The sequence below is a fragment of the Capricornis sumatraensis genome, chromosome 7 (assembly GCF_032405125.1).
Source record: "Capricornis sumatraensis isolate serow.1 chromosome 7, serow.2, whole genome shotgun sequence".
NCBI classification, from domain to species: Eukaryota; Metazoa; Chordata; class Mammalia; order Artiodactyla; family Bovidae; genus Capricornis; species Capricornis sumatraensis.
Genome location: NC_091075.1, coordinates 88,684,380 through 88,700,786, shown reverse-complemented (window position 1 = coordinate 88,700,786; position 16,407 = coordinate 88,684,380). Strand labels below are relative to the sequence as shown.

Genomic DNA, 16,407 nt, shown 5'->3' with positions numbered 1-16,407 from the left:
TGAGCAGGTTTTTCCACCCTACCTGCCCATTAGAGGCCCGAGTTATCTTTACCAAGCTTACTTATATCCTCAGCAATGCTTACAGCTGGTCACTGGTTCTGTTTTTAACCAAGTTTACATTTCAAGGTGATACACTCTTTGAATAAAATTTGTCTTGTATCATAGGTGGAGAACTTATCAGATGCTTAATTTTTGATTTCATAGATTGACATGCTTGCACAAATCTCATATACAAAAGTAATTAATGTGTTAACAAAATCAGCTGTCCTTATGAATGGTGAGACTGAAATAGAAGACCTTAATAATGGACAATCCCCAAGCTAACGAAAGTCTAAGACTCATTAAGATTTGACCCAGGAGAACATTTGGGGGTTATTAGGATGACAGGGACTGGACTGCAAAAGTAGGAAGTCAAGAAACACCTGGAGTAACAGGCAAATTTGGCCTTGGAATGCAAAATGAAGCAGGGCAAAGACTAATAGAGTTTTGCCAAGAAAGTGCACTGGTCATAGCAAACACCCTCTTCCAACAACACAAGAGAAGACTCTACACATGGACATCACCAGATGGTCAACACCAAAATCAGATTGATTATATTCTTTGCAACCAAAGATGGAGAAGCTGTACACAGTCAACAAAAACAAGACCAGGAGCTGACTGTGGCTCAGATCATGAACTCCTTATTACCAAACTCAGACTCAAATTGAAGAAAGTAGGGAAAACTGCCAGACCATTCAGGTATGACCTAAATGAAATCCCTTATGATTATACAGTGGAAGTGAGAAATAGATTTAAGGGCCTAGATCTGATAGAGTGCCTGATGAACTATGGACAGAGGTTCATGACATTGTACAGGAGACAGGGATCAAGACCATCCCCATGGAAAAGAAATGTAAAAAAGCAAAATGGCTGTCTGGGGAGGCCTTACAAATAACTGTGAAAAGAAGAGAGGCGAAAAGCAAAGGAGAAAAGGAAAGATGTAAGCATCTGAATGCAGAGTTCCAGAGAATAGCAAAAAGAGATAAGAAAGCCTTTAGCAATCAGTGCAAAGAAACAGGAAAAGAACAGAATGGGAAAGACTAGAGATCTCTTCAAGAAAATTAAGAGATGCCAAGGGAACATCTCATGCAAACAAGGGCTTGATAAAGGACAGAAATGGTATGGACCTAACAGAAGCAGAAGATATTAAGAAGAGGTGGCAAGAATACACAGAAGAACTGTACAAAAAAGATCTTCATGACCCAGATAATCACGATAGTGTGATCACTCATCTAGAGCCAGACATCCTGGAATGTGAAGTCAAGTGGGCCTTAGAAAGCATCACTATGAACAAAGCTAGTGGAGGTGATGGAATTCCAGTGGAGCTGTTTCATATCCTGAAAGATGATGCTGTGAAAGTGCTGCACTCAATATGCCAGCAAATTTGGAAAACTCAGTAGTGGCCACAGGACTGGAAAAGGTCAGTTTTCATTCCAATCCCAAAGGCAATGCCAAAGAATGCTCAAACTACCACACAATTGCACTCATCTCATGCTAGTAAAGTAATGCTCAAAATTCTCCAAGCCAGGCTTCAGCAATACGTGAACCGTGAACTTCCTGATGTTCAAGCTGGTTTTAGAAAAGGCAGAGGAACTAGAGATCAAATTGCCAACATCCGCTGGATCATGGAAAAAGCAAGAGAGTTCCAGAAAAACATCTATTTCTGCTTTATTGACTATGCCAAAGCCTTTGACTGTGTGGATCACACTAAACTGTGGAAAATTCTGAAAGAGATGGGAATACCAGATCACCTAACCTGCCTCTTGAGAAACCTGTATGCAGGTCAGGAAGCAACAGTTAGAACTGGACATGGAACAACAGACTGGTTCCAAATAGGAAAAGAACGTCAAGGCTGTATATTGTCACCCTGCACCCTGCTTATTTAACTTACATACAGAGTACATCATGAGAAATGCTGGACTGGAAGAAACAAGCTGGAATCAAGATTGCCGGGAGAAATATCAATAACCTCAGATATGCAGATGACACCACCCTTATGGCAGAAGAGGAACTAAAAAGCTTCTTGATGAAAGTGAAAGTGGAGAGTGAAAAAGTTGGCTCAACATTCAGAAAACGAAGATCATGGCATCTGGTCCCATCACTTCATGGGAAATAGGTGGGGAAACGGTGGAAACAGTGTCAGACTTTATTTTGGGGGGCTCCAAAATCACTGCAGATGGTGATTGCAGCCATGAAATTAAAAGATGCTTACTCCTTGGAAGAAATGTTATGACCAACGTAGATAGTATATTCAGAAGCAGAGACATTACTTTGCCGACTAAGGTCCGTCTAGTCAAGGCTATGGTTTTTCCTGTGGTCATGTATGGATGTGAGAGTTGGACTGTGAAGAAGGCTGAGTGCCGAAGAATTGATGCTTTTGAACTGTGGTGTTGGAGAAGACTCTTGAGAGTCCCTTGGACTGCAAGGAGATGCAACCAGTCCATTCTGAAGGAGATCAGCCCTGGGATTTCTTTGGAAGGAATGATGCTAAAGCTTAAACTCCAGTACTTTGGCCACCTCATGCGAAGAGTTGACTCATTGGAAAAGACTGTGATGCTGGGAGGGATTGGGGGCAGGAGGAGAAGGGGACAGCTGAGGATGAGATGGCTGGATGGCATCACTGACTCGATGGATGGGAGTCTGAGTGAACTCCCGGAGTTGGTGATGGACAGGGAAGCCTGGCGTGCTGCGATTCATGGGGTCACAAAGAGTTGGACACAACTGAGCGACTGAACTGAACTGATTTAAAAGTGCTTGTCTCAGGTATACAGTAAAGTGATTCAGTTATACATGTATATCTGTATGGATAAATATTATATATCCTTTTTTCCTTATAGGTTATCACCAAGTATTGAGGATAGTTCCCTGTGCTATACAGTAGGCCCTTGTTGGTTACCTATTTTATACGTAGTAGTATATATATGTTAATCCCAAACTCCTAATTTTATCTCTCCCCGCTGCTTTCCCTTTTGATAATCATTGTCTTCTATGTCTGTGGGTCTATTTGTGTTGTATTTTGTATATATATATTTAAGTGTTTATTTGGCTGCATCAGGTGTTAGTTGTGGCCTTCGCGGTCTTCGTTGCTCCATGTGGGATCTCTAGTTGTGGAGTGCAGGCTTAGTTGCTCCGTGGCATGTGGGATCTCATTTACAGTTCCCTGCATTGCAAGGTAGATTCTTAACCACTGTGCCACCAGCAAAGTCCCTGTAAGTTAAGTTTTATCCTTTTTTTTAAGATTCCACAAATAAGCAGTATCATATATTTGTCTTGTATTGGTGTAGCTTACTTCCTGAGCATGATAATCTCTAGGTCCATCCTCGTAGCTGCAAAATGGCATTATTTCATTCCTTTTTATAGCTGAGTAATTTTTCACTGTGTATATATACCATACCTTCTTTATCCTTGCATCTGTCAATGGAACATTTAGGTTACTTCCATGTCTTGGCTGTTGTAAATAGTGCTGCAGTGAATATTGAGGTGCATGTATCTTTTCAAATTATCATTTTAATAACTTCACTAAACAATGAAAGAGCCATGTGCTGAACTACAGATCTGATTTAAAATATTCATGCTGAGGAAAATCCTCAGATTCTATTTGGAAATAAACTGCATTTAGGGAGTTCCTTCAAGTTCTGTAAGGTCTGACCTATATAGTTGCTTGGAGTATGAAAGCACAATTTTTTAAATTTAAATAAACTTTATTTTGGAATACAATAGTTTGAGATACACAAAAATGTTGCAAAAGCAGTAGAATTCTTGTAAACACTGGCCTAATTTCCCTCTTTACATTTTATATTGCTACCACACGTTTGTCATGGTTAATGTTAATATATAACCATTGACTGAGTTCCACACTTTGTTCAGACTTTATTAGCTTTTCCCTAGTATCTTTCATTCCAGGATCCCACATTATGTTAGTCTTCCTGTCTCCTTAAACTCAGTCTTTGTTTTTGATGACCTGATAGTTTCAGAGTACTGGTCAGATATTTCATTGAATGTCCCTCAGAGTTTTCTAAGGTTTTCTCATGGTTAGACTAGGTCTATTGGTTTTGGGAGGAAGAATACAAAGGAATTATTCTCACTGCTTTCACATCAAGGATTCTTGTTATCAACATGACATCACCACCCATGTGAATTTGATCACATGGCCGAAGAAAGTATTTCCCTGGTTACTATAAAGCCCGTTTCTCTTTCTGTATTCTACTTTTTTGAAGCAAGTTACTAAGCACAACCCATATTCAAAAGGTGAGGAAGGTAAGCTCCACTTCTTGAAGGAATAGTAGCTACATAAATTTCTTTGTAGGAGACATGATACTTCTCTGTCATTTATTTAATCACATTAATATGGACTGATTTATTCTCTGGGTAATGCTCCTACATTATTTTGCTTGCATTTTTTCAGCTTTACCCACTGGAAGCTTTTAGTTTTTTCCTGTATACCTTTGCTATGCCTTCCTCCTTTTTTTTTTTTTTTTCAATAGCACTTCCTTACTTTTTGGTGTTGCAAGATGTCCCAGACCTAGAATCAGCCATTTCTCCAATGAATCCTGGTTCCTTTTATTGAAGAATGGTATTATAAACCAAGCTACGGTTTCTGATGAAAGACTGGGCATTGGATGTGCCCATTGCTACTGGGGTGTCAGCTTCCAGCCCCTCTCAGCAGATGGGGATATATGTGTGTACCCACCCATTTACACGTACATATCTATTTTCTGTGTCCAATTGGTGTTTTAAAAGTTGTAAAATACACCAACACATTTTACCATTTTAATCATTTTTAAGTGTACATTTCTGTGGCATTAAGTACATTCATATTGTACGAACACCACCACCACCATCCATCACCAGAACTTTTTCATTCCCTCCCCCCAGTTGAAACCCAATCCATTTCTCACTTCCCCAAGTCCTTGGTAACCTCTTTGTTTGTCTGTCTTCTGTTTGTGAATTTAACTAGATACTTCACATAGGTGGAATCCTATTTGTCCTTTTGTGACTGGCTTATCTCACGTCAGGGTCCATCCATGAGTTTCCTTGCTTTTTAAGGCTGAATGTATCTACCATATTTTGTTTATCCATTCACTGATCAATGAACACTTGGGTGGCTTCACCTTCTGGCTATTGTGAATGATGCTGCTATGAATGTGGGTATAACCCTGCTTTCATTTCTGGATATATATCCAGAGGTGGAACTGCTGTATTACATGGAACTTTTAATTTCTTTAGGAACTGCCATTCTGTTTTCTGTAGTGGCTGTACCACTTTACATTGCCAACAACAGTGCACAAGGATTCCAGTTTCTTTGCAAGTTTTTTTTTTAATTTTGACAAAGCTAACCTATTTTCTTACGTTGCTTGCATTTTTGGTCCTATCCAAAAAAGTCACTGCCAGACCAAGTGTCATGAATCTTCCTCCTCTTTGTTCTAAGAATTTAATAGTTCTAGATCTGTGTTCAGATCTTTGATCCATTTCAAGTTACTTTTGTATATGGTATAAAAGTCCATCTTAGTTTTTCTGGCATGTGCGTATCTAGTTTTCCCAGTATCAGTTTTGAAAATACTGTCCTTTTTCCATTGAATAGTCTGGCACCCTTGTCAGAAATCATTTGAGTGTAGATGTGAAGGTCTATTCCTGTGCTCTGTACTCTGATGGGTCATTATGTCTGTATGCCATTACCATTCTGCCCTCAGCACTGTAGCTCTGTAAATTTTGAAATCAGGACGTGTGAGACATTTAACTTTTTTTCAAGATTATTTTGGCTGTTTAGGCACCTCTTGAGGTTTCATATAAATGCTTCTATTTCTGCAAAAGATATTGGGATTTTTGATAGGGGTGGCCACCTCATGCGAAGAGCTGACTCATTGGAAAAGACTCTGATGCTGGGAGGGATTGGGGGCAGGAGGAGAAGGGGATGATAGAGGATGAGATGGCTGGATGGCATCACCGACTCGATGAACGTGAGTCTGAGTGAACTCTGGGAGATGGTGATAGACAGGGAGGCCTGGCGTGCTGCGATTCATGGGGTTGCAAAGAGTCGGACACGACTGAGCGACTGAACTGAACTGAACTGAACTGAACTGCTGAATCTGTAGATGGTTGAGGTAGTACTCATTATCAACTGAGGGAATTCTTCAGAAACTAAAGGCTGTGGTCAGCGATTTTTCTTTTGGCCAGCCCACAATTGTGTTATAACACTTTGTGGGTTATTACATTCAATAGTTACACCTGACATACCTGTAAAGTCGTCTTCAGCACTGTGAGTCTCATTTTCACTTTGTGTATTAGAATCAGTCATTAAGGCTTTTTGTGTGTGTGTAACATTCACATCATTGGAATCAACTGTATTCTGAAGAATACCATCTTCTGAGACACTAGTATGTATATCTCTTGGACAGTCAAAAGTATCTGCATAAAACCACAGAAAAATTCTTAGCTCAAAACTTCACAATGTGTCATTTGTTAAAGTTTTATGCTAATATACTTATGTTTATAATATACACAAGGTAGGAACAAAAACCTAACAGTAAAATGTGAATGATAATGACAATCTTCAGCTGTATAATGAACCCTTGATCAATTTTACATTCTAAAAACTCTGCACAGTGATGTTAATTGTATCACTCTTTAAAAATGTATTTATATGTCTCTGGTCAGTAACATTTGGGTAACAAAGATGTATTAATAGGTCTGGTCAAAAATGTAAGTTTTCCAATTCATGAACATGAGGTGTCTTTCCATGTACTGGTATCTTCTTTTGGCAGTGCTTTAGTTTCAGTGTGCAAGTCGTTTGCTTCTGTGGTTAAGTGTATTCCTAATATGTTATTCTTGGTGATACTACTGTAAACAGTGGAAACCACAATTTTTAAGGAAGAAAGGCCTATCATTAAGTCAAGGTATTCATGACTTGGTCCCCTTGCTTTGTGGGCATATGCACTAATAACAAATCTCTGGAGCTTTGGTTTTAAAAAAATAACTGAAACACTAAACAGCTTATGTGCATTTCCAAAATAAATCTCAAGTGGCTAGTTATGCCTCCTTACATTCCATGTACAGAGTGGCCTCTTCAATTTAGTTCAAAACTAATTATAAAATAACTTTTGCTAATTTAGGATAACCCCTCCCCCCCATTTTCTGTAGAACCTAGAACAATGCTAACACATATATGTAGTCAAAAATAAGGAAGACGGAGAATCACAAGCAATAGATATTATTTAAAGAGAAAAAATGACAACAAACGACCTTGGAATTACTAATTTTATTTTTCCCTAGGACTCTTAAAAATTATATCCACCAAGTAACAGGTCACACTTTCCTGGGCTGTCACTCTTTTCAGGAAACAGGATTTATCAAATATCATAGTTCCAGGATGTTTCCACCCCATAACTCTAAACCAGTTAACAGAATCTTATCTTCTTAGGTCTTAATTGGAATCAAACAATCTATGTACATGCAACATAATCCAAAGAGCATAGACCATTTCTTGCCTTCCCCTGCTGAATGCACGTCACTTTTTTTTCCCCAAAGGGTTTGTTGCTAAGAACTGTTTTGCGTATCATACTTTCCAAAAAACCTGTCTACCAGTTCTGAATCTTGGCATGGAATAAGGAATCCCTTATTCACAAAAGAATTTAACAAATATTCTCAGCTAATTATTCTCAGCCATGGACAAATTAAATTTCTTCACTCTACACCTGACATGGCTTTGCTTTAGTACTTCCTGTTTGCGAAAGTCAAACCCTATCTTTAAAACCCCTTCTAATTTCCATGACCCAGAGAGGAGGGAGACTGGGGAAGAGCTGGCTTGTTGCGTAGCAGATTGTGAAAAGGGCAGGTATTTACTTTTGAAGTCACTAAATGGAAAAACGGCAAACATTCTTCCTCTTTATTTTGATAGTGAAAACATGTAGGCCAGAACTAGAAAATTCTGGTCCTAAAACTATAATACATTATAATATTGTTTTAAGTACATTCAAAATTTATATTACTCTTTACTTTCTTTTCCCTGAGTTGGGGTTCACAGTTTGGTAGAGCTCTTTTAAAGAAGAGGTAGGTTGTAGGGGTAAAGAGGAAATAAATGTTTATGTCTAGCAGCACCTGAGAGAACATGTAACCTCCATCATTTCAATCTCGGTTAACAATGATCTTTCCCTCTTGAATCTCCATATATAATAAAGGGATGATCATTTTCTTTTTTATTCTTCTTCACTAAGGACCCTCTCTCCTTTAACATGCAGCTCCGTATTAAAATATCACTATTCATAAAAATGAATAGCCCTTCCAAAGACAAGCTATAAGATCAATGCTTCAAAGTGAGGTTGTTTAGATTTAGCAGAGAGAGGCTCAAATGAGTAACTTTTATTCATACAGTCGTTAGAGAAAACACGCAAATTTCCAGCACTGCTAACCACTGCCTTTTCTTCCTGGACCTGGTTTATTTAAAGCATTCCTATCAACTCAAGTTGGTTCTAAAGTCTGCTCTAGGGGATTCCGACATCTAACATGGGTGGATATATTCTGGTCCAGATCTTAGCCTCCATCTTATGATGGACTGGTGGAATATTGTTTCATCAGATGCTCGTGGCAGGGATTGCAAACTCGCTCAGGCTTGATACTTGAAGGAAGAGGCAGTTCATTTGTTGAGCAGATGTTACAGAAGGTTCCTCTGCAGTTCCTACATACATTCTACAAAGAGAAAGCGAGGTCAGGTGGGTAACAGAAGAGCAGGGCATAGGTATGCATGGGATGCAGGAGGCCAAATATGATGTATGCTCAACGTCCAATAAAATACTGGCTGAGTATGTGCTGTATGCCACACAGTATCGGACCAAACGACCTGTCTACAAAGTGTACAGTCTAGTTCTTAGATCTAAATGAAGAGAAGCATTTCCGGAGTTCACGTGAACAAATAATACACAAATTGTTTATCTTCAGAATATATATACTTCCATTTATATTCACTTTTAGGTGGGCTAGTTCTAAAATTAGTTTGCTGTTACCTAAGCATACTCCAAATAAGGCAGGCGATGACCTAGCCGTGGTCATCGGCATAATTTCTAACACATGATGTGTTTAATGTTTTCCTGCGATGCTCTGCAAGCACATCTTTTGGGATATTAGTGCAGCAGAGCACAGCTGCCTGCCTCCTTTCTAATTGGGAAATTAATCTATTAAGCAAAGGCTTCCCTGATGGCTCAGCAGGTAAAGAATCTGCTTGCAGCGCAAGAGACAAGGGATGCAGGTTCAATCCCTGGGTTGGGAATATCCTCTAGTGGAGGAAAATGGCAACCCACTTAAGTAAAATTCCCTGGAGAGAGGAGCCTGGTGGGCTATAATCCAAAGGGTCGGAGGCGACTGAGCGACTAAGCATTTGGAGTCTTTAGTAGCCAAACTGTGGGACAGCATGTGGGTCATTATGGCCGTGTCACAAAGAGTGACAGGACAGTGCACACAGCTCCAAGGTTCCCTATATAAAGGCTGTGAAGAATAATTTTCCCCATAAATAATGCTCCTTTCCCCCTAAACAATTCATCTTTCTGAGGGTGCAGTGGAGGTAGGGGGGAATCAATCTTATTTGAAAGCCTGGGAGGAATGTTTCCTCTGACATATTGCAATTACTTTGCAGGTCTTAGACAGGAAAAGACAGAATTAGATTAGCAGCCTCTTCTGTTTCGGAACACATTTCTCTTAACTACAGCTTCCAGTTCTATAAAGGCAGTCCATCTTTATCTTGTTTCCACTAATTTAAGACTAGGTCATACTACAATTTTGCTTGTTAAAATTTTAGCATGATCACAGACGCTGGCATGTAGGTTGTTAACGCAGAATTTGGGCACGTTTCCATCTCCTCTCTGCACTTGTTCCTGACACTTATTTTTCTGTAACATTTCTTGAGCATCTGCTATGAACTGGGCACATATTAGATACTGGGGGATCCTACTGGGAGCAAGGCACAGATGTGGCCATCAAAGATGCTTACTCTTCCTTGCGTGCTTCCTTCACGCTGCTGACTCTAGAATGACAAGCTGGGAAGGTGCTCAGACAGAGACCCTGAGGATCCAACGGGAAAACAAGTGGTTTGGTGGAAAGAGAGCTTGTTTTCCTTTCAGAGGGTGTTTCCCCAACTAGTTCAAAAAATTCCCTTCCTTCCCTGTCTTCTCTGTTGTAAACAGGATGGAGTACTGGAAGGAGTGTAGACTTTGAAGCTGAAGTCAGGCTGCATCTGAGCTTTCAGTAACTGGGAAATGCACGTGACACCTCTGAGCCCAAGGCTCTTCATAAAATGATGGCACAAAGGACATAAGCTTAACGAGACCAGGACTTCATGTACACTTTGTTCATTATCCTTTTGTAATGAACAAATTTATACATTTGTATATTTTAAATTCTGTAGTAAATTTTGTATTTAATATGCTAATGGGGATTTACTGACATGACTTAATAGGACTGAAAATAATAGGTGCACACCCACTGCCGTTCCTTTCACTTCCCCCCGACTCTGCACTCGACATGGCGAAGTCCCTGTCATCAGCAGCAGCTAGTCATGCAGTGGGCATCCCTAGGAAGAACCTGTTTTTCACCGTTACCTTTGTTAGGCCGCAGTCTTCCTGGCATAGCTGACAATACTTCTGTGCCTTTTCGGAGGGCAACGGCTGATCCTAAACCACACAGTGAGCCAGTTAGTCTCCCTTAGCCCCAGAAATATCAGTATTTTCAGAATATGCATTTTTAGTTACATAATTAATATAATCACACTGCAGACTACTGGAAACTAGAAAAACAAGTTACATATATATATATATATATATATATATAGTCTTACCACCTTAATACAACTCTGATAATATCATTATCCTTGTTGACCCTCTTAATTTTTATAATAAAGTAACATGCAATTTTACTGATATATGAAATTCATGTATATAAATGTAAAAAGCTCCATCCCTTTTGTATTATTCTGTCATGAGGAATGGAAGGGAGTAGGCTTCAGTATACCTAGTAAATAAAAGACCGTGGTAACTCAGACATAGTAGCATTTTTCATCTTTCTCGTGGAGTTGCCACTATATATTGTAATGTATTTCTTAACTAATGATGTTTGCGTATTTCCAAGTGATCAAGAGGTATTTTTTCTCTTCCTTAAGGGCAAGGGAGGTCTGGTGAGCTCTCTGAGGTCTCACAGTAAGTCAAAGAGAATCTAAAATAGGGAGTGAGCACTGCTGTTTTACTTAGTAAATTGCTCAAAACTGTCCTACTTGCTGTGAGAGTGTCGGGGAAATGCATGTTTAGGATATTAAAAGGATGGGGCACAGAGACTTGTATGCATTCACCTACCTCCCTTGCTGCCCTGTTTACAACTAGGCAGGGCCCAGCCAACTACCTACCTAATGTTTTACAAGACGTTTTAGGACAGGAGACTCAGTTACCTGTTGATCCACAGGGTGAGACTGCAGCCTATAACAGGGAAGTAAAAACAGTAACTAACAGTGGCTTATATTTCCTTTATCATTTTAAAAGTACGGAGAAAGCAATACCATGGTTCTTTTATGTTGTTGGGACCAAAGTAATTATTAATGTTGACCTCCGAGGAGAGGAAATTTTGGTTGTTAAATCTATTACTAGGATAAGATCCTATATTAGTCTAGGTTCCTGTTTAAAAATAGACTAGAGTTATATTTTGTTTCCTTCCTACTATCAAGAAAATAGTCTTCATGTTTCCCAACCTACAAAGCCCCAGTGGCTGAGGCCATGCATTTTAATAGCTTTTTTTCCTGTCTAGTATTATGGAAACCTGCCGATTCTCATATGTCATGTATTAGTCCCTTCTCCCAAGTTATCCATTTAGATTGAACTATTTCTTCATGATACCAGCTGAACTAACCCCAATTTTCCAAACTTGGAACAGAACTTATACAAGAGAAGCAGAGCCCACATTCAATTCTGGGGAAAATGGACCAGAAATCTGTAATGATTCCAATTCTCTTCAGTCGAATGGCAGTGTGACCATCAATATAACCAGGTTGGCAGCAGTTCCTTGGACCACAATCCAAGGAAACTTGGGTATGTTTTAAGATGGCAGTTTTCGCCAGGCAAGGCCCTGGAAGCAGCTATTATTTAGTGCAGAGACAAAGGAAGACATGATAAAGAGAGGCAACTTGGGTCTTTGTGTGCCTCATTTTTCTCACCTGTAAAGGTGTGGATGATTGAGCTTTTTTAAGGAGAAGTAAATTTGTAAGGAGACAATGAACGTGACACATTTTTTAAGCTGCAGAGTACAATACATATATAAGGTAGTACACTCATGCCTCCCGGTCTTCAGGTTCCACATCTGCGGTTAGTTAAATCCCAGAGGCACAACCCACAGATACAGTCCATTATGTTCATTGCACCAGGCCAGTTTTTGTAAGAGACTTGAGCATCTATGGATTTTGATATCCGAAGGGGCTCCTGGAACCCTGGATACCAAGGGATAGTCACTGTATTGTCTCTTATTTCTAGGGCCTAAAATCAGAACCTGGCATGTAAGACACTCCTGAAAGTAAATGGCTTGATTTTTGTCTGGCATGAGCTGACTCTGAAAGGCCCTTTTAAGCCTTGGTTAATTTTATGGTCTAATTCCTTCCCACAGCCCATGCTGATCTGTAATGTTAGATGGACTGGAGTTTAAGGCTGGTCCTGGATCAGACCATGTTCTCTTGGGAGTAAAGCTTGAAGGTATTGGAATCACTCTGGCCTTGGAGGCAAGGAAGGACTGTTTAGGCTAAGCACCTGCAAAATCATCCTGCTGTTGGATTGTGTGATTTATCTTCTCCAGCAGCTAGTTTTGCTCCAGATGACATATTATCTCATTCTTAGGGCATCAAAGATTGGACAGATTCAGCTGCCAAAAATGTATACTGTATAGGTCTCTCAAAACTCCTCTGTGGTATCTTTCCTTGGTAAGAATCTTTTGTTATTGTTGTCATTATAATTGACTTTAATTTTTGGTGCAGTGAGAGGTTCACAGCAGAGCTGAGCGGAAAGGACACAGATTTCTTATATATTCTGTTGGACCTCCCACCTTTCCCCAATATCAACATTCCACACCAGAATGGTACCCGATGCTAACAGTTACTGAACCTAAACTGACACACTGTGAGTCATAGTTTACCTTAGGGTTCTCCCTTGGTGGTGTTTGGACAAATGTATAATGACATGTATCCATCATTACAGTGTCATAGAGTATTTTCACTGCCCTATAAAATCCTTTGTGCTCTACCAATTCATCTATCCATATCCCTTAATCCCTAGCAATCACTATCTCATGGTTTTGCCTTTTCCAGAAGGTCATATAGTTGGACCTCCTTCATTTTTTAATATAGTGGCACTGTGTAATGTTTTGTTGTTAAAGTAATTTGTTAAAAGTCAACTTCCTGGAAGTGATCCCATGTTCTTCAGTGAGCAAATGAGATGAAGAGTTAAGAAAAATAAAATTAAACTGTTTTTCTCTTTAAGAGAAAAACAAGGGAAATTAGGGAATTTATTTGAAACATAGCTGCCATTCACTTAGCACAAGGGGGAAGCAGGTCATGCTCAAGTCCATTAAGAACCCAGGAAATGCTATGATTTGTCTTTCATTCACTTGTCCTACTGATCCAGTAGAGATCAGATTAGAGCTAATCTTTTAAGTGATAATCTGGGGATTCACCTGGAAAGAATCAGAAGACAGCCTGATCACCTTTCTTTCTTCTGAAACTGACTAAATGGGTTTGGTTCAATATGTGTTGTCTGGTTTATTCCTTATTCACTCTCCCTTTAAAATGTCTTTCTGGAATATTAATATTACAAGTCAGTATCTGATCTGAGTCACTGCCAATGTATAAGAAAAGTTCCCTCTGTCCCACCACCCCAAAAGAGCTTAGTACTTTATTAATAAACACCTGTGGCTTTCTTCCAGGGGCTTGTTTAGTTTAACATTTTCTTCTTGGATTTTGTGCTTCCCATCCTGCCAAAAGAAAACAGCCCAGTTTATTAATTGTTCAGACTGCTAAACAAGTTTAACCATGCAGATATTTTCTTCTGTGTTGTCCTAGCTTGGTACAAAGCTAAGCAGCCTTTTTTTTTCTTTTTTTTTAAGGTTAGGGGAGGAATTTAACTTTCAAGATATTTGTCTTTATGCTTTGTTCCAAGTAGTTTCTTAACAAATTATTTGGATAGGACTTGCAACAAATGATTTTCAGAGTAGATACTTTCTTTAATTCTTGAGATTGAAATGAAATTCAGAATATATCCTATTTACTTACAAAATGGGCCCAAGGGATCAGTTACTTCTTAGGAGAAAACCCTGTTTCCTGGGTCCCAAGGATGATCCAATTTTGGCTCTCTCACCACTATAGGTACTAGAGGTCTCTTTCCTAACACTATTCTCTAGAAGCTTCTACTCCTGCTCTTTAAACCACTCTGTTATTTCCCATTTCCCAAGCCTAATTCCCTCTTTTTTAAATTTTCCCCAGAGAAGCACCTTGAGTATGCTAAACTTGAAATCTTCATGACTTGGAAAAAGGTATACAGAAGCAAATCAACATTTAAGACAATTCTGTTAAAGGGGAATTCAGGATTAGGGAGGGATGGCTACCATATTATTAAAAATATCAGATACTAAAATAATCTTAACAAATTGAAAGGATTAAGATGGTCACTGTAGGACAGAGAAGTAAAGGTCAGGGAAGCCTTAGTGACTGAACAACAACGAAAAGATGGTCACTGGAAATTATGGTTATCAATCTCCTTTTCTAAATGAATTCAAGTTAGAGTGTCCTAGAGGCAGACTTAGAATCAAGCCTCCGTGTGTTTACCCCAGCACCTGCCTACCACCTAGGTACTCAAGGCCATAGTAATGAAACGTGTTCCATAAGAGAAAACAGCCTGGTCCATCAGGGTAACCTCTAAAAATTAAGTAAAGGAACAAGGGAATAACACGCATTACCATTTTGGGTTCTGGCTTCTGGGATCCCTTTCCAGGGATGCTCCTGCTGTTTTGTAACCTTCTTTCTCTTTCCTGTTTTAGCTCTAACTCAAGATGATTCCTGGGATGGGTAGGAGAAAAAAAATGATGAAAATTTGGATTTCTGTACTGTTTCCTAAAGAATGCCAAACCCTTTTCTTAGAATTCAGTAACTGAATTTTAATACTTGATTAACAGCATCACTGATTCAGTGGACATGAACCTGGGCAAATCCCGGGAGACAGTGAGGTACAGGGAGGCCTGGCATGCTGCAGTCCATGGGGTGGCAAAGAGTCAGACACGACTTAGCACTTAGCAACTGAACAACAACAATAAAAACAACCATGTATATATGGACAACCAGGTTTTAAAGTGCATGTGTGCAAACTTGCTTTAGTCGTGTCCAACTCTGCGACCCTGTGGACCGTAGCCCACCAGGCTCATCTGTCCATGGGATTCTCCAGGCAAGAATACTGGAGTGGGTTGCCGTGCCCTCCTCCAGGGGATCTTCCCAATCAAGGGGATTGAACCGGCGTCTCTTTATGTCTCCTGCATTGGCAGGTGGGTTCTTTACCACTAGCACCACCTGTATACCGGGTATATATGGACAACCAGGTTTTAAAGTAAAATACAATACAATAAAACCAGTAGTACTAGAATACATTTGACGTATTTAAGCTTCCTGAGATGATTAAGAATTACTTTAGGATCTCCTAGTGCCTGTGGGCGCTACTCTGAGTATTGACAATTAATACTAACTCTTAATGAACAGTTGTGGTCAACTGAATGCTGGTAGGATTCACTATAACTGAAAGACAGTATTTCTAAAATTTCAAGATACAGCATGAAACCACTGACGCCGTTAAGTCCCATTACATTTTAATTAGCTATCTCTTTACAGTTATGTAGTCAATCCCCAGTTACACCCTCAGCCACTAGTGTCCTTAGTAGCTGTGTACTTTTATATCCAACAACAAACTTATATTTGTTTGAAATCGGTGCCTTTGGCACAGAGTTGAGTCTCATTTGAGAGATGGTATGGAAGAATTGGCTTCCCAGGTGGTGCTAGTGGGAAAGAACCCACGGGCTAATGCAGGAGATGTAAAGAGATGTAGGTTTGATCCCTGGGTTGGGAAGATTCCCTGGAGGAGGGTGTGGCAAATCACTCCAGTATTCTTGCCTGGAGAATCCCATGGACAAAGGAGCCTGACATGCTACGGTCCATAGGGTCACAAAAAGTCGGACACGACTGAAGTGACTTAGCACCCACACACGATATGCTGACTTAGCATGCACGTGCATGGAAGAATGGTTAAGGGCTTGGAGTCAGAGAAATACTTTTCGAATGTGGCTACACATTAGCTATGTGAATTTGGACAATTTAACCCC

General features: G+C 39.7%; 1 protein-coding gene across 3 annotated transcripts in view; it reads right to left on the bottom strand.

Moving 5' to 3' along the window:
- Positions 1–7,318: 7,318 nt before the first annotated feature.
- Positions 7,319–16,407, bottom strand: part of RUFY3 (RUN and FYVE domain containing 3) — a 93,460-nt gene continuing 84,371 nt past the window's right edge. For 2 of the 3 annotated variants that reach the window (XM_068975534.1, XM_068975533.1), the window contains exons 14-18: positions 15,001–15,100; positions 13,955–14,019; positions 11,462–11,489; positions 10,623–10,694; positions 7,319–8,721 (exon numbers count right to left, since the gene is read on the bottom strand). In XM_068975534.1, the coding sequence (XP_068831635.1) occupies positions 8,578–8,721; positions 10,623–10,694; positions 11,462–11,489; positions 13,955–14,019; positions 15,001–15,100 (409 nt within the window). In that variant the 3' untranslated portion in view covers positions 7,319–8,577. The remainder of the gene's footprint in view (positions 8,722–10,622; positions 10,695–11,461; positions 11,490–13,954; positions 14,020–15,000; positions 15,101–16,407) is intronic. The other variant, XM_068975536.1, reaches the window with a different exon arrangement.